General features: G+C 39.1%; 1 protein-coding gene across 3 annotated transcripts in view; it reads right to left on the bottom strand.

Annotated features, from left to right (window-relative positions):
• Positions 1–19,794, bottom strand: part of LOC133549388 (IQ motif and SEC7 domain-containing protein 3-like) — a 147,135-nt gene that overhangs the window by 72,978 nt on the left and 54,363 nt on the right. For all 3 annotated transcript variants that reach the window (XM_061894752.1, XM_061894753.1, XM_061894754.1), the window contains exons 5-6: positions 12,139–12,881; positions 1,112–1,273 (exon numbers count right to left, since the gene is read on the bottom strand). In XM_061894752.1, the coding sequence (XP_061750736.1) occupies positions 1,112–1,273; positions 12,139–12,881 (905 nt within the window). The remainder of the gene's footprint in view (positions 1–1,111; positions 1,274–12,138; positions 12,882–19,794) is intronic.

The following is a 19,794-nucleotide window of genomic DNA, read 5'->3' as shown; positions in this document are numbered from 1 at the left end:
ACATCAAGTCTGGAAAGCTGTGGTGAATTATTCATACTAAACCTAAAGTTGTCTCTCCGTGGTAAGCCAAAAAAAAAAAAAAAATCCCGACTGTTGAAAACTGCATGTCAAAGTATTCTACCGGCTTTTCCCTGTCATACCTTTTAACAACAATAATCATTATTATTTCATTATAATCATTTGTTTTGTACTCTTTTATTTAACATTTTCATACTATTTATACGTATTTGTTGTGACCTGAGAAACAAATGTTTTTTCTTTTTCAAATAAAAGAAAGAATTACAATAAAGACTAGATAAATACAAATATATTAAGAATAATATTAATTTGTAAATAATGATAACATTTTTTATTAATAAATTACTAACATATATGATTATTAGTAGTATTATTAGTAATAACAATATTATAATAATTCTAATAACGTTAATACAATTATTTATAATAATTAAATTAGGGGTGCTGGAAAAAATAGATTTACATACAAATCACAATTCTTATTTATTTTGATTCTAAGTATATTCACAATTTTCAAGAATTTTTTTTGTCGTTTTCACTTGATAAACAAATGTTTTCCATGCACGAGATATATAATGTAGATAACTAAAAAACATATGGACATGTGGAATAAATTAATACGCAATAAAAACTATAGTAATAATATTTATAAAAATAAAAATACCACTTCCACTACTACTACTACCAATGATAATAACAATAACAATAACAATAGTAAACTAAATCAACATTAAAACATTTTAACAATATATTTTTAAAATACTTTTTACAGACCATCCCTGCGCTTACTCAGCAGCCGAGAGTAGCTTTTGAAACCTGTACCCTGTTTTTTGTTTAGATTAATTTGAATCCTGAGTTGTAGGATCCTTTATAATAGTAAAAAATAAACCATTTAATATAATTTCATTGACAGTTATTTACATGACTGTATATGAGAAATATTGTGCGAAGCCCAACTAAGCATGCATCATTGTTAGCGTGTATGTGTGTTTCATTGTCACTATGTAGGTCAAGATGACTTCTGCGAAAAGGACCATGACAACAACAAAAAAAGTGGTGTCCAGTTGATTGTATATGAATAGAGAGGACTCACTCGAGAACATCTCTGTTGAACTGCAGCTTGCTGTTGCCCAGAAACTCTCCAATCATCTGCCTGCTCAGACCTTTCCTTTGCAGCAGAAAGTGAGCCACGCCGATGGCCGTGTCCGGGACGAAGCCACGCGTGATCAGGAAGTGGATGCCTTTCTCCGGGTTCCTGCCAGAAGACACCAAGTTACATTTATTAATATACTTATTAGTTAATATCCCCTTTTTTGAAATCAACAACAACAACAAAAATCACAATTATAAATCTGATCATACAAAAAATATATTTTAAAAAATGGGATTTGAAAAAAAAACAAACCTTAAAGGCCTACTGAAACCCACTACTACCCACCACGCAGTCTGTTTATATACTAGTTTATATATCAATGATTAAACATTAACATTGCAACCCATGCCAATACGGCCTTTTTAGTTTACTAAATTGCAATTTTAAATTTCCCGCGAGGTATCCTGTTGAAAACATCGCGGAATGATGACGCGTGCGTGTGACGTCACGGACTGTCAGGATATATTAGCTCCGCACCATTTACGGCTAAAAGTCGTCTCTTTTCATCGCATAATTACACAGTAATTTGGACATCTGTGTTGCTGAATCTTTTGAAATCTGTTCAATAATGGAGACTATAAGGAACAATGCTGTTGGTGGAAAGCGGTGTATTGCAGCTGTCTTTAGCACCGAGACACAGCCGGTGTTTCTTTGTTTTTAACACAGAGCGGTCAAGCGAACATGTTTCTCTACGTCAACCAGCATGTTTTTGGATTGGAAAATTGTGATATATATCTTACCGGAGACATCATTGGATTATTCGTCCTCCTGCGGTAGCTGTTTAAAAGGCAGCTGTGAGCTTAGCTCCTCGGCTTCTCTCTGAGACACTGCGTGTTCACCGCAGCCATCCGACCTCGAGGTATGTCTTTATAATCTCACTAAAACACTATTAAAACAATAAGCAGATAAGGGATCTTCCAGAATTATCTTAGTAAATGTGTCTAATTACATCTGAAACGCTTACACTGCCGATGCCGTCGCTTTTTAGTTTATTTTATTAGTAGTATTATTTTCTAGTCCTTCGCTATCAATATCATCATCCACAAATCTTTCATCCTCGCTCAAATTAATGGGGAAATTGTCGTTTTCTCGGTCCGAATAGCTCTTGCTGCTGGTGGCTCCCATTAAAAACAATGTGAGGATGTTAGGAGCCCTCACCCTTGTGACGTCATCGTCTGCGACTCCCGGTAAAGGCGAGGCTTTTTTATCAGCATCAAAAGTTGCAAACTTTATCGTGGATGTTCTCTACTAAATCCTTTCAGCAAACATATGGCAATATCGCGAAATGATCAAGTATGACACATAAAATGGACCTGCTATCCCCGTTTAAATAAGAAAATCTCATTTCAGTAGCCCTTAACTACGGTGTCCTGATACAACTTTTTCACTTGCGATACAATACCGATATTGGAGCTTTGATTATTGGCCGATACTGATAGCAGCGGAAATCATACATACTTGTACTGTTTTGTAGTGTGGAATATTAGAAAAAGGCTTGATGAGGTGAAATTAAAATGTATTGACAACTGTCTGGAATTTACTTATTCGTCCTGAAGTTGAAATTGGTGTTAATTGCTTTCGGCGACACCTAGTGACCACAATAATTCATTACATTAAGCTAATGACATAGGAAGTTGAATAATGCGGACACATTTGTTACTGTAGATTTTTTTAATGCGCTTCTGCCTTGGAAACTTTGTATATGTAAGTAGCATGCAACTATCCATCCATCCATTTCCTACCGCTTGTCCCTTTTGGGGTCGCAGAGGGTGCTGGAGCCTATCTCAGCTGCATTCAGGCGGAAAGTGGAGTACACCCTGGACAAGTTGCCACCTCACCACAGGGCCAACACAGATAGACAGACAACATTCACACTCACATTCACACACTAGGGTCAATTTAGTGTTGCCAATCAACCTATCCCCAGGTGCAGGTTTTTGGAGGTGGGAGGAAGCCGGAGTACCCACGCAGTCACGGGGAGAACATGCAAACTCCACACAGAAACATCCCGAGCCTGGGATTGAACTCAGGACCTACGTATTGTGAGGCATATGCACAAACCCCTGTGTCACCAAGCTATAATTAATTCTTGTTTATATTGACAAATATGCTGTTTTAGACAGCAACATGCGTTCAATTATGGACACTTATTGGGACGGCATGGTTCCTGGTACGAATCCAGTATCTGCCCTCCTCGTTACTGCCACTCCCACTGGTGTCCATCCATCCATCCATCCATTCTGCCGCTTATTCCCTTTTGGGTCGCGGGGGATGCTGGTGCATATCTCAGCTACAATCGGGCGGAAAGCAGTGTACACCCTGGACAAGTCGCCATCTGATCGCAGTCCCACTGGTGTATGATTCTGAATTATAGTTTAGTGGTGGTCGGAGCTGTTGTGTAGCTGCTAGCTCCTAGTAGCCTATAGCTTACATACCATGTTTACTTTTAAAATACAAGAAAAGACCAACCTTGTGTGGTTATTGGAGGACTTTTTGGTGTTTACTGTCTGTAAACACGCTGCAGGACTGCTTGTATAGGCACTTATATCGGACATTTTTTAATGAAAGCCCATTTCATCCCGTCACGATTTTGGTGGACATTGCCTGCAGCGTGACCCCAAAGATGTAGAGATAGCAGGCGGAATGCAAACTAACTTAATAGTCACAGGAAGCAGGGACCAAACAAAAACAGCAGACTAAGCATTAGTCTAGAAAGTAAAATGATCCAGCACTAAAGGAGGGACCCAGGTGGAACTCAATAGAAGTAATTATGAGAATCAGGTGTTCTGACAGGACATGGAACCGAAAGTAAAGGTGCTTCAAAACACAGAGACCAAACAGGAAATACTGACAAAACAAAAGCACCAAGACAGGAAGTGATTATAAACATTAAGTAGAAACTACAAATAACACTGGACTGGAATTAAAACACCAAAACACAGGAAAACCAAAATATGACCTAAATCTCAGTAGTAAGCCTGACACATTCGGTACTTGTTTTTTTGCTGATATCAGACCGATATCAACATTGAATCAGGACACCCGTAAACTAAATATCTGCATGTCAGTCACCTTGACCAGGCAAGTTTTCCATGAGTAAAACATATGATAAATATGACGCAATTATACATTTTAACAAAGTTAAAAGTGGTCCTCCGAGGGAAGCTATGACTGCGTTGTGACCCTTAATGAAAACAAGTTTGACACCCTTGGACTATAGCCTTTCTGATTGAAAAGTGGGGTTGATGAATGTTGGGGGGGGGGTCTAAGACGACCGAGACTGATGGGAGGATGTCTGAGAGGGTCATAACCAAAAAAAAAAAAAAGATTTAACACCAAAAATAATGGATTTGCAACCAAAAAATATTTATACTCAAATAAATTGATTTCAAATCATAATAAAAAAAAGATTAAAATACCATGTTAAAAGTGTTGGTTTTAAATAGTTTTTTTGGGGTAATAATTATTATCTTGGTTGGAAACCTTTTTTTTTTGGTTACAACCCAAAAAAGTCCTAAAATACGACAAGTAAGAGGTGGCAAACAATGCAGCTGATGGGAGTACACTGTTCTGCCCATAAATTCCTTTAAAAAACATCCAAAAACTACCAAAAAAACATCAGAAAAAACACCAAAAATATTCCATTTACATCTCGTGGCCTGAATGTTAACAAACAATTCTCAATATTGTTTTTATAAGTGCTGTACAGAGAGCTAACTAGCTTAAGATGCTATATAAGATTCCAAGATGACGGCGCCCGGACGGGCTGCGTCCTCGCGGAGCTCCTGCTAAAGATGAAACATTTGGCAGAAATACCGGACAATTCCACAGACTTTATGGCTGGCTCACATCGTGGTCACTCCGTGATCACGTACGACCGCCAGACACTTCTGGATGTGGACATATCGGGCCGTTTTTGACTGATAGACGCGTGCGTGCTAGACGTGCTAACTAGCATGGGAATACGTTGGCGGCTACATCCAGCGGCCTGTGAAGCAGGGGAGTCTAGTAGCAGCGGGGGCCGTCTACGGAGCAGACGCCAGCGGTGTGATCGGAAACGCGGATGTCGAGCGGGGCTAAAAACAAAGCAGAAGGCTAATCCCCACAGAACACCACTTCCCTCCATCCTGCAGCCAGATTTAAATGGAAAATGCGAGACTACTGGTCTGGGTAAGGAGTCAGTTAAATTAGAACACGTTTTTTCTGCTTTGAGTGTTTCAGAGTTGGACATGTGTGTTACTGAGGTGGCTAACTATGATGCGTGCAGTTTATCAAAGCAACAAACAAACAATCGGAAAATCCCCGTTACTGAGGTGGCTAACCATGATGCGTGCAGTTTATCAAAGCAACAAACAAACAATCGGAAAATTCCTGTCGTATCAATTCCTAGATATGGTCGTAACTATACTAAATGCACTGGGCATAATAAACACAACATTATTAATATTGCTACTACGGATAATTTGATCAAAAACTCCCTAAAACAGCCCACTACCTATAATATAGGTTTTTTAAACATAAGATCATTGTCTCCCAAAACGTTATTAGTTAATGATATTATCAGAGACAACAATCTTAAGGTCATCGGTCTCAGCGAAACCTGGCTTAAACCAAACGACTTTTTTGCGCTAAATGAGGCATGTCCTCCTAACTTTACACATGCGCATATTGCCCGTCCGCTTAAAAGGGGTAGGGGGGTCGCACTAATATACAACGAAAACTTTAACCTTAGTCCTAACATAAATAATAAATATAAATCGTTTGAGATGCTTACTATGAAGTCTGTCACACCGCTGCCTCTACACCTGGCTGTTATCTACCGCCCCCCAGGGCCCTATTCGGACTTTATCAATGAATTCTCAGAGTTCGTTGCTGATCTAGTGACACACGCCGATAATATAATCATAATGGGGGACTTTAATATCCATATGAATACCCCATCGGACCCACCGTGCGTAGCGCTCCAGACTGTAATTGATAGCTGTGGTCTCACACAAATAATAAATGAACCCACGCATCGCAACGGTAATACGATAGACCTAGTGCTTGTCAGGGGTATCACCGTCTCCAAAGTTACGATACTCCCGTATACTAAAGTATTGTCCGATCATTACCTTATAAAATTCGAGGTTCAGACGCATGTTCGTCAAACTAATAATAATAATAACTGCTATAGCAGCCGCAACATTAATACGGCCACAACGACAACTCTTGCTGACCTACTGCCCTCGGTTATGGCACCATTCCCAAAGTATGTGGGCTCTATTGATAACCTCACTAACAACTTTAACGACACCCTGCGCGAAACCATTGATAACATAGCACCGCTAAAGTTAAAAAAGGCTCCAAAAAAGCGCACCCCGTGGTTTACAGAAGAAACTAGAGCTCAGAAATTATTATGTAGAAAGCTGGAACGCAAATGGCGCACGACTAAACTTGAGGTGCACCATCAAGCATGGAGTGATGGTTTAATAACTTATAAATGCATGCTTACCTTAGCTAAAGCTAAATATTACTCAAATCTCATCCACCGTAATAAAAACGATCCTAAATTTTTGTTTAGTACGGTAGCATCGCTAACCCAACAAGGGACCCCTTCCAGTAGCTCAACCCACTCAGCTGATGACTTTATGCAATTCTTTAGTAAGAAAATTGAAGTCATTAGAAAGGAGATTAAAGACAATGCGTCCCAGCTACAACGGGGTTCTATTAACACTGATACGATGGTATATAGGGCGGATTCTGCCCTCCAAAATAGTTTCTCTCGTTTTGAGGAAATAACATTAGAGGAATTGTTACAACGTGTAAATGGAATAAAACAGACAACATGCTTACTTGACCCTCTTCCTGGGAAACTGATCAAGGAGCTCTTTGTATTATTAGGTCCATCAGTGCTAAATATTATAAACTTATCACTCTCCTCGGGCACTGTTCCCCTAGCATTCAAAAAAGCGGTTATTCATCCTCTTCTTAAAAGACCTAACCTCGATCCTGACCTCATGGTAAACTACCGACCGGTGTCTCACCTTCCCTTTATTTCAAAAATCCTTGAAAAAATTGTTGCGGAGCAGTTAAATGAACACTTAGCGTCTAACAATCTATGTGAAACATTTCAATCCGGTTTCAGAGCAAATCACTCCACGGAGACAGCCCTCGCAAAAATGACTAATGATCTATTGCTAACGATGGATTCTGATGCGTCATCTATGTTGCTGCTCCTCGATCTTAGCGCTGCTTTCGATACCGCCGATCATAATATTTTATTAGAACGTATCAAAACACGAATTGGTATGTCAGACTTAGCCTTGTCTTGGTTTAACTCTTATCTTACTGATAGGATGCAGTGTGTCTCCCATAACAATGTGACCTCGGACTACGTTAAGGTAACGTGTGGAGTTCCCCAGGGTTCGGTCCTTGGCCCTGCACTCTTCAGCATCTACATGCTGCCGCTAGGTGACATCATACGCAAATACGGTGTTAGCTTTCACTGTTATGCTGATGACACCCAACTCTACATGCCCCTAAAGCTGACCAACACGCCGGATTGTAGTCAGCTGGAGGCGTGTCTTAATGAAATTAAACAATGGATGTCCGCTAACTTTTTGCAACTCAACGCCAAAAAAACGGAAATGCTGATTATCGGTCCTGCTAGACACCGAACTCTATTTAATAATACAACTCTAACATTTGACAACCAAACAATTAAACAAGGCGACACGGTAAAGAATCTGGGTATTATCTTCGACCCAACTCTCTCCTTTGAGGCACACATTAAAAGCGTTACTAAAACGGCCTTCTTTCATCTCCGTAATATCGCTAAAATTCGCTCCATTCTGTCCACTAAAGACGCTGAGATCATTATCCATGCGTTTGTTACGTCTCGCCTCGACTACTGTAACGTATTATTTTCGGGTCTCCCCATGTCTAGCATTAAAAGATTACAGTTGGTACAAAATGCGGCTGCTAGACTTTTGACAAGAACAAGAAAGTTTGATCACATTACGCCTGTACTGGCTCACCTGCACTGGCTTCCTGTGCACTTAAGATGTGACTTTAAGGTTTTACTACTTACGTATAAAATACTACACGGTCTAGCTCCATCCTATCTTGCCGATTGTATTGTACCATATGTCCCGGCAAGAAATCTGCGTTCAAAGGACTCCGGCTTGTTAGTGATTCCCAAAGCCCAAAAAAAGTCTGCGGGCTATAGAGCGTTTTCCGTTCGGGCTCCAGTACTCTGGAATGCCCTCCCGGTAACAGTTCGAGATGCCACCTCAGTAGAAGCATTTAAGTCTCACCTTAAAACTCATTTGTATACTCTAGCCTTTAAATAGACTCCCTTTTTAGACCAGTTGATCTGCTGTTTCTTTTCTTTTTCTTCTATGTCCCACTCTCCCCTGTGGAGGGGGTCCGGTCCGATCCGGTGGCCATGTACTGCTTGCCTATGTATCAGCTGGGGACATCTCTGCGCTGCTGATCCGCCTCCGCTTGGGATGGTTTCCTGCTGGCTCCGCTGTGAACGGGACTCTCGCTGCTGTGTTGGATCCGCTTTGGACTGGACTCTCGCGACTGTGTTGGATCCATTGTGGATTGAACTTTCACAGTATCATGTTAGACCCGCTCGACATCCATTGCTTTCCTCCTCTCTAAGGTTCTCATAGTCATCATTGTCACCGACGTCCCACTGGGTCATTATTGTCACCGATGTCCCACTGGGTGTGAGTTTTCCTTGCCCTTATGTGGGCCTACCGAGGATGTCGTGGTGGTTTGTGCAGCCCTTTGAGACACTAGTGATTTAGGGCTATATAAGTAAACATTGATTGATTGATTGATATTGACATATTGAGCTGTTGATCTGCTGTATCGCCCCTGAGTTGGTGAAAGTTAATTATAGATTATAAATCATGCCTCTAACCTGGATAATAGAAGGTTGTGGGCATAAACTGAAAAGTTGGTCAACTTTGACATGCAACTTTGACTCGGAAATGGAGAAATGGACACAAAAAGATGTTTGTTTGCGTCCTCTTTTTTTAAACCTTCAGAAAGTTTATGATTGATTTTTCATCTAAACGGGAAGATATAAACATCCCATCAGTCGGCGTCCCAGTGAGAGTGGACATTGTACAGTAAGTGATTGTTTTATTATGTTCACAGTTTGTATTCCCCTTAAAGATTAGGGATCTACCGATTATTGGCGCCGATATTTGGTATTTGGCATATATCGATTTCTGCATTTTGACATATATCGATATCTGCCTTTTTTATTGGTATATATTGATATATATATATATATATATATATATATATATATATATATATATATATATATATAAAATTTATATTTTTACAACTACAACACAAATATATCAGCAGACACAATCTGTACACATATGACACCACCAGTATTTAGCATTAAAAAATGTGATAAGTCCATCCATCCATTTTTTTTTAAATGTGATAAGTAGACTTTAAAAAATTTAAATAAATTAATGATTAAAAAAAACTATTAAAGCCTTGTCCAGCTGTTTACATATACTATTCATATTCATTTCTATAATAATTCATATACTATTCATGTTTAGCTAAATTTCATTGCAAATGAATTAGGGGTGTAAAAAAAAAATCTATTTTCGAATGACTTGCGATTCTTATTTGGAACTATTATTAATCGATCCAAAAAAATCGAACATTAATTTTGATTTTTTTTTTTTTTTTATCTGTCCTGTCCAGCCACACAGACGAATATTGTCCATGCTCAAAACTGATGTACAGATGTACAGCATTACTTAGAAAATAAAAGCGTTGGATAGTTGTATTGTAGCCTTATTTTCATTTGTCTCTATTAAATGTTTGGGTAGAATTGTATTAAACAAAACAAAACTTCAAGCACACCTGTGATGTGAAAACCATTTCTCAAACCTCTTCATGCTCTCCAAGAGAAGGCCAAGTGTGTACAAAGCAGTAATCATAGGAAAGGGTGGCTATTTTGAAAAAAATAGAATATAAAACACGTTATTTCACCTTTTTTGGTTAAGTACATAACTCTACATGTGTTCATTCATAGTTGTGATGCCGTTTGTGACAATGTACAATTAAATAGTGATGAAGATAAAGGAAACGCATTGAATCAGAAGTTATGTCCAAACTTTCGGCCTCTATTGTATATAATAATAACGTCAATAAAGAGGAAACTTGTTTTTTCACTCTACTGGTACTTTAATATTGTGATTATATTGTACCATGTACCGTGAGATACGTCCCTATTATATAGTGTTAATTACCTGCTATTTGAACGCTCAGGTGTGTTTTTAAAGCTCAGACTTACAAGGAGGTTAATATTTTGGATCGGGTAAGTTTTCTCAAAGTCTTGCATGAAAATATCTTAAAAGATGAATTTTACACCTGAGAAGGTATGTCATTGAAGAATGCTTTACCATCAATAATGTTATGAATATTGCAAATATTGGGCAGAATTGTTGAGAAATGTTCAAAAGTTCCTCCAGATCTATTAATTGTGTCCTCAGGTGTAAATATATCACTTTAAAAGGGTTTAACATTTTTAATCTACTTCATAAGCAGTGTAATAACTTTTTATGAGGAGAAAATATTGTAAAGTGGAGAGAATGAAAATACTTAAGAAGGTGCTGAATGTGTGTGTGTGTGTGTCTGTATGTGTGTGTGTGTGTGTGTGTGTGCGTGTGTGTGTGAAGAAAGACAAGCTTATGAAATAAAGAAAAGAAAAGGCGAGTGCATTCATGCACAAAAGCCGTTAGCTGTGGACACCGGGGTCAGAGCCGCTGTCAGCGATGCATGCGACTTAATCAACTTTAATTCGTAATAACTAATCGTCATAATAATAAGTGCAGGCCAGGCGTGCGTTCTATTTATGGCTTCTTTCTCTTTGTTCATGCCCTCCTTGCTCTCTTTTATATCTCTAAGGTGTGTGTGTGTGTGTGTGTGTGTGTGTGTGTATGTGTGTGTGTGTGTTTGTGTGTGTGTGTGTGTGTGTGTGTGTTCTTGTATTTGTAACCTTCTTGAGACATCAACAAGGAAAAGTAGCTTCCATATGAGGACTGGTGAACTAGTTACGACCAAAATCATGGTCCCAATACGGAAAACCATTGCATCTAATTGAGAATGTCTCATTTGCACCCCTGGTGGTGAAATCTATCTAAATTAGGGTGGTCTCAAAAAGGAGGGAGTTTTCAAATTGACTGTGTGTCGGTTTTAAAAGTGCTCCCCCTCTGGCCAACACATTAAACAACAAGTGTGTGTAAAAAAAAAATGGTGAAGTGCTCCCCCTCTGGCCAACATATGTAATAACACGTGTGTGTAAAAAATTGAAATGTGCCCCCGTTGGCCAAAATGTATTTAAACATTTAAATAGATATGTATATAAAGACATACTGTCATAACTTGAAGTAAATAATGAAGATTAAAAACCAATTACAATCAAACCATTCAAAAAAACAAAAACTAAACTAAAAACAGTCTTCTTCTTACAATGTGTCGACTTCTTTCTTATAAATTTGGGAACAATTTCTCATATACTTTCTGTTTCTGTAACATTGCAATATTTTCTCATAAAATCATTACTTTTTTATGTAAAACCATTATTTTTTAATGCAAAATGGTTACATTTGTCATGTAAAATTCCTACTTTTATCACAATATTGCCAATTTTTTTGTTGTTCTTGTAAAACAGTGACATTTTTTGAGTAAAATGATGACTTCTTTGATAATTTTGCCGAGTAAAATTCCGATTATTATTATTATTATTATAATATTGCCAACATTTTTAAGTTTTCTTATAGAAATTGTGACTTTTGTCGAGAAAAATTTCGACTCTTTTCATCAAATTGCCAAAATGTTAAGCTTTTCTTGTAAAACTGCGACAGTTATTGAGTAAAATTCCGTCTTTTATCATAATATCATGTGCGTGTGTGTTTTGTTGTTCTTGCACTCACACATTGAAGAGGTTGAGTCCAATACGATAGAGCCGTTTGCGGTGAGTGTCAGTGGAGAAGGTGGGAGAGCGGCAGGAAGCTGGATCCTGGCATCGGTCCCTGGGCAAGGAGACCACCAGAGCCTGAAGGGCGTCAGGACTGGTGCCCGCTGCCACCTGCTGGGGGTGCGTGTAGTGGTACTGCTGGTACTGGGTGTAAATCTGAGCAGGCTGCTGGTTGGACAGGGTGGAGGTTGCAATGGTGGTGGACGTGGAGGTAGACGTGGAGGTGGACCCCACTCTGCCTAGGAGGTTATCCCCTTCTAGAAATCCCCCCACCCCTGGGAGGGGCACGGCAGATCCCCTTCTTGACCCAGGATCCACCATTTCCAGCTCCTCGCTGGGGGGAGGTGCGGGAAACTCCGGCTCCATCCCTTCCGCTGAAAACCCGTCTCCTCCTCCGAACTCTACCCCGCCCATTGCGCTCAAGGAGGTCTTTCTGCTGCCCGGCTGGGCTGCGTTGCCCAGCGAGGCGGTGGTTGTGGTGGTGGTGGCGGAGGAGATGGTGTAGGAGCTATTGCTGTCAATGTGCACCGTCACGTCCCTGAAGGCCATGAGAAGAGAACTGGCGCTGCGGGGCAGGCAGGCACTCTCAGCAGCTGCTCTAAGGGCACTGGGGTCCATGAGGAGGCCTTTGCCTTCTCCACCTTCTGACATGCTCCAACCACGGAGGGCTTCATCTATCGACTGGGTCAGAGAGTGAAGCTGGAGGGAGGAAATGCAAAGTTAAGTCGGAGATGTGATAATATGTTAATACACTCACATCATTTGGACTTTTAGGGCAGGGCTATTCAACTGGCAGCCTGCGGTTTAGATCATTTCAAAACCTAGAGGCCAAATGTTTTTTGCAAAAAAAAAATTGCTGAAATCAGTAGAGTGCTCCTGTTGTTGAGCAGTGGTTCTTGAACTTTTTTCAAGTACCATTTCAGAAGAAACTTGTCTCTCCAAGTGCCACCATAGTGACCAACATTAATATGCAGTAGCGTAGTGGGCCTAAGTATTCATTAAAAAGCTAGGCAGAGTATATTTAATATTTTTGGCCACTGTAACATCACACACAGTTTGAACAGTGACGCAGTGTTTGAATACAGGAAAATAAGACACTATGCTTTAAAAGCCTACTGAAACCCACTACTACTGACCACGCAGTCTGATAGTTTATATATCAATGATGAAATACTAACATTGCAACACATGCTAATACAGCCTTTTTAGTTTACTAAATTGCAGTTTTTAATTTCCCGCGAAGTGTCCTGTTGAAAACGTTGCAGTATGATGACGCGTGCGTTTGACATCACCGGTTGTAGCGGACATTTTTTTCCAGCCCGATCCAAGCTATAAGTAGTCTGCTTTAATCGCATAATTACACAGTATTCTGGACATATGTGTTGCTGAATCTTTTGCAATTTGTTCAATTACTAATGGAGAAGTCAAAGTAGAGAGATGGAGGTGGGAAGCTTTTAGCCTTTAGCAACACAAACACAGCCGGTCTTTCCTTGTTTAAAATTCCCGAAGGTGAAGCTTTACTATGGAACAGAGCGGTCAAGCGAACGTGGATCCCGACCAAATGTCAAGAAAATTGTGGTAATAAGTCGGCTCTTACCGTAGTTATGAGCGGAGCTTACGTCCTGCTGCAGCTGCGGACTATTACCTCCTCCCACCTGAGACACTGGCGGTCACCACACCCCTCCGACTTTCAGGTACCATATAATCTCTTTCAAAAACTAGTAACACAAAAGGTAGATAAAGGATTTTCCAGAATTATCCTAGTAAATGTGTCTAATAACATCTGAATCGCTCTCGCTGCCCTCGTCTTTTTTTTTTCTAATCCTTCATTCTCACTATCCTCATCCACAAATCTTTCATCCTCGCTCAAATTAATGGGGAAATTGTCGCTTTCTCGGTATGAATCGCTCTAGGTGCTGGTGGCTATGATTGTAAACAATGTGAGGATGTGAGGAGCTCTACAACCACTGACGTCACGCGCACATCGTCTGCTACTTCCGGTAAAGGCAAGGCTTTTTTATTAGCAACCAAAAGTTGCAAACTTTATCGTCAATGTTCTCTACTAAATCCTTTCAGCAAAAATATGGCAATATCGCGAAATGATCAAGTATGACACATAGAATGGACCTGCTATCCCCGTTTAAATAAGAAAATCTCATTTCAGTAGGCCTTTAATCAAGTGTTTCTTTGGCATACCACGACAGGGAGCCCACATAGCACAAGCTGTACACGTACCACAGTTTGAGAATCCTTGGTAAAAATTAACTTGGAATAGTGTAAACACATTGGCAGATTATTGCATTGACATTTTAACCTTGCTAGTAAACATAGAACACTGGGGTTCAAACTTGTGATTTACATAATAGAGGCGTTCCTCAGGGGACTACCCTGAGTCCTTGCCTTTTTGGCAATTACAATTTATTATGACCTGCACCTGGGGATAGATTGATTGGCAACACTAAATTGGCCCTTGTGTGTGAATGTTTTCTGTCTATCTGTGTTGGCCCTGTGATGAGGTGGCGACTTGTCCAGGGTGTACACCACATTCCGCCCGAATGCAGGTGAGATAGGCTCCAGCACCCCCCGTACGCCCCAACAGTGACAAGTGGTATAAATGAATGGATGGATGGAATTTCTTTTGTCATGTGATTTATGTAACTAAGGCAGGGGTAGGGAACCTATGGCTCTAGAGCCAGATGTGGCTCTTTTGATGACTGCATCTGGTTCTCAAATACATCTGAGCTGACATTACTTAACATGATTAGTAATTAATAATTCCGCCAGTAATTGGTGTTAAAAATAACGTTTAACATATAAAACATTCTTATGCATTTTAATCCATCCATCCGTTTTCAACCGCACCTGTTCAATAAGTCACATCAATGGTAAGAAGTCCATCCATCTATTCTCTACCGCTTGTCCCTTTTGGGGTCGCGGGGGTTGCTGGAGCCTATCTTAGCTGCATTTGGGCAGAAGGGGGTGTACACCCTGGATAAGTCGCCACCTCATCACAGGGCCAACACAGATAGACAGACAACATTCACACTCACATTCAAACACTAGGGCCAATTTAGTTTTGCCAAAGAAGTATTTTATTTATTATTGGTTAGCTTCAGAATAAAAATGATATAAAACATAAGACTTATACTCTAAAAATGTAGGTCTTACTTAAAAAATGCACGCATTTAGTTGTATTCAGTGTTAAAACATATGATACGGCTCTCACGGTAATACACTTTAAAAAATTTGGCTTTCATGGCTCTCTCAGCCAAAAAGGTTCCCGACCCCGGAACTAAGGTGTTGTTGTGACTTGTTTACTTGCAGTCAGTACTCATTTGTTCACCTCCTTTAGTTGGACTCGTGGTGTTCCTCAAGGTTCCATTTTAGGTCCCCTCATTTTCATCATTTGAGCTATTCAACTGATGGCCCGTGTTTAAGCAATATTTTATACTTTTAAGGAAAATAGAATGCCTTAGATTTGGTTTCTTTTTCCCTGTTTCGTTATGTGCACATATGATATATGTACACGTATATTATTTTCTCGAGTTTAATATTGTCTGGAAGTACCAGCCTGGAGACAGAGTGAAAAAGAAGAATGGGTGTACTCGGCACACGTGTCAAGTTAACTTCCAGTTTCGATAACCGTCAAGGCGGTTCGACAAAAGCATGAGAGACGGGCAACCATTTTAGAGACTGTCTTGAACTTCCGACTGATCGTTTTTCTCTCCGCAGCGCTGGTATTACTACTGTTTGTACTTTATTTTTGTAGAACAAATGGTTGTTTAATTCACACAGCTCATTACTTTAGACAGCCTTACAGCATAACAAGGACTCTCTCCTCCTAAGAGGGTGGCGGGGGTCCTAATATACGAGTTAATTTCAAAAAACTTTTTTTGCAGCAGAAACACTAGAGTGGCCTTCCAAACAATTGAGTTGAATATCCCTGCTTAAGGGTAACAATGCTTAGGATGGCGCCCTTAAAGGTTACCTCGCAGTCTTAGACGGTACATGAGGGTACATTGTAACTAAAATGGCCTTCTAATTGTAATTATTCTCTCGCTAATGAGCTGTTCTTTTGTAAGACCATGAATAGTGACAGCTACTGAGCAATTAGCACTTCTACCGAAAATACTTCTCAGGCCTTTTTTGCGATGAATGTCACATTGGAAGCCAAATCAGTGCAAAGGGAGGTGAAAGAAAATAGCTTTTGCCATGTTTCTAGGCAAAAATGAGAAAGGGAGAGGCCACAGTGTTACATATGGGAGGCAAATTCCCAATGAATTGCAGAAACGTTCCTTGTTCGGTTTACGGTGGAACATCTGAAATTGTAAAAAGTAATATATAATGCAGCAGTGTCCAGACTGTGGCCCGCCGATGTCTTCAATATGGCCCTCGAAACAGCATGAGTTAATTAAGCAACCTTGCTCGCTATTTAAAACACTGACATTGATACAGCTGTTTTGTCATCATTAAGTGGACAGAACAAGTACTTCCAGTCAGTTACCGTTAATTATGCGCTAAATAGAACTGTGCGCAGCCTTCACTCATATGACCCAATGCAAACAACCTTCTCTAGTCATCGTGCAAAAAAAAGATTAACTAACACAAAAACGTTAACACATATGGTCACACATAACACTGCTCACTGAACATTATGGATATTATGAACACCCTTTTAAATCCATTACAAAGTATGATGGGAGAAATGCAAAACACTGTCTCCACCCTTATCCATGCTTGGTGCATTTGAGCTGTTTGATATTTCTGCTTGATTACAAAAGTTTAAGGAATGTGTGGGTTTTCTCCGGGTACTCCAGCTCCCCCACAGATATGCATGTTTGGTTTATTTGAACCTCTCAATTGTCAATAGTTATGAATTTTGAATGTGAGTAGTCCATATGTGCACTGGGATTGACTGACGACCAGTCTAGTGATTCTCAAACTGTGGTATGCGTTGCACTTGTGAAAATAATCACTTGATGAAATTACAGTTTTTATTTTCTTATATTCAAACACAGTGGTACTGCTCAAACAGTGTATAATGTTACAGTGGCCAAAATATTAAATATACTTTTTGAATAAAACCTCTGCCGTTTTTTTAATGAATACATTGGCCTACTACGCCACAATATTTTATTGTTGATCATCATGGTGGTACTTGCAGGGCTAGGGCGTATTCCGCCTCTTGCCTCAAATTAGCTGGGACGCTCCAGCTTACCAATGACTGTGATGAGGAAAAGCTGCATAAAAATATGTATTATTGTTCCAAACTTTTTTTTTAATGTTAAAAATAAATATAACTATTTAAATATCTATTTGTTACCTTGACTTATGTTTTCAAAGCAAGTTACTCTATTTGTACATGAAAAAATATAACATCTTCTTCCGCTTATCCGAAGTCAAGTCGGGAAGCAGCAGACTAAGCAGAGAAGCCCAGACTTCCCTCTCCCCAGCTACTTTGTCCAGCTCTTCCCGGGCGATCCTGTGGCGTTCACAGGGCAGTTGGTAGACGCAGTCTCTCCATCGAGGGAGGCGCCCGCGGGCCTTCTGACCAGATGCCCGAACCACCTCATCTAACTCCTCTCGATTTAAAATTGAAATAAGTAAAAATCCCAAATTGGATGCAAATCTTTTTTTTAGCACGGCTAATATTCATCTATATCACGGGTGCCCATTACATCAATCGCGAGGGTGTGTCAGTCCACCGGCAGGCAGGCATTAAAAAAATAGATCTAAAAATTAACGATCATAAATCTTCAGTATGACGTCACTTTCGTCACTTGATTGACATTTGCGGCATCCGAGGATCTTGTGAATTTATGCTGGCTGCTGCCAGATCATTATAAAGAAAAAATGACCGACGGGAAGGCAAGAAACACTTTTTAGTTCAAACGTACCTCCCTTCAAAACTCTAAAGACCGACTGCACAGTTCCTGTCTTCACAATAAAAACCCTGCTTCATCCTGCCTGCACTAACAAAATAAGAGTCTCAGAAAGCTAGTGCACCCAAGCTAACAAGCCATGGAGTTTGCTGTCGATGTATTTCTTGCAAAGTGTACAAAAATTATTATGGAAGCTGGACAAATAAGATGCCAAAAACCAACCACTTTCATGTAGTATTGGACAGAAAGGAGGACCTTTTTTCTCCTCTACAATGTAAAATCGAAAAATCTGCTACCGGTCGATCGTGGAGGGTGTGTCAGTCGATGACCACCCAGGCATTAAAAAAATAGACCTAAAACTTAGAGATCATCAATCTTCACTATGACGTCACTTTAGTCACTTGATTGACATTCATGGCACCCCAGGGTCTTGTGAGATGACGCTGGCTGCTGCCAGATCATTATTAAGAAAAAATGACCGAGAGGAGGGCAAGAAACACTCTTTATTCCAACAGACTCTTGCCCCATAACTACTGTCAAAACTCTAAAACAGGGGTCACCAACGTTTTTGAAACCAAGAGCTACCTCTTGGGTACTGATTAATGCGAAGGGCTACCAGTTTGATACACACTTAAATAAATTGCCAGAAATATCCAATTTTCTCAATTTACCTTTAATAAATAAATCTATATATATATAAAAATGGGTATTTCCGTCTGTCATTCCGTCATACATTTTTTTTCCTTTTACGGAATGTTTTTTTGTAGTGAATAAATGTTGAAAAAAACACTTAATTGGACGGTTTAAATGTGGAGAAAACACGAAAAAAATGAAAATTAAATTTTGAAACATAGTTTATCTTCAATTTCGACTCTTTAAAATTCCAAATTCAACCGAAAAAAAGAAAAGAAAAACTAGCAAATTTGAATCTTTTTGAAAAAACTAAAAAAATTAATTATGGAACATCATTAGTAATTTTTCCTGATTAAGATTAATTTTAGAATTTTGATAACATGTTTTAAATAGGTTAAAATCCAATCTGCACTTTGTTAGAATATATAATAAATTGGACCAAACTATATTTCTAATAAAGACAAATCATTAGTTCTTCTAGATTTTCCAGAATTTTTTTTTTAAAAGAAATTCAAAAGACTTTGAAATAAGATTTAAATTTGATTCTACAGATTTTCTAGATTTGCCAGAATAATTTTTTTGAATTTTAATCATAATAAGTTTGAAGAAATATTTCACAAACATTATTCGCCAAAACACAGAAGCTAAAATGAAGAATTAAATTAAAATGTATTTATTATTCTTTACAATAAAAAAAAATACTTGAATATTGATTTAAATTGTCAGGAAAGAAAAGGAAGGAATTTAAAAGGTAAAAAGGTATATGTGTTTAAAAATCCTAAAATCATTTTTAAGGTTGTATTTTTTCTCTAAAATTGTCTTTCTAAAAGTCATAAGAAGCAAAGTAAAAAAATAAATGAATTTATTCAAACAAGTGAAGACCAAGTCTTTAAAATATTTTCTTGGATTTTCAAATTATATTTGAGTTTTGTCTCTCTTAGAATTAAAAATGTCGAGCAAAACGAGACCAGCTTACCAGTAAATATATAAAATTAAAAAAATTGAGACAGCTCACTGGTAAGTGCTGCTTTTGGAGCTATTTTTAGAACAGGCCAGCGGGCTACTCATTTGGTCCTTACGGACTACTTGGCACCAGC

Source organism: Nerophis ophidion, linkage group LG03 (genome assembly GCF_033978795.1).
Source record: "Nerophis ophidion isolate RoL-2023_Sa linkage group LG03, RoL_Noph_v1.0, whole genome shotgun sequence".
In the NCBI taxonomy this organism is placed as follows: domain Eukaryota; kingdom Metazoa; phylum Chordata; class Actinopteri; order Syngnathiformes; family Syngnathidae; genus Nerophis; species Nerophis ophidion.
The sequence above is the reverse complement of the archived record's forward strand: the minus strand, read 5'-3'. Positions and strand labels throughout refer to the sequence as shown.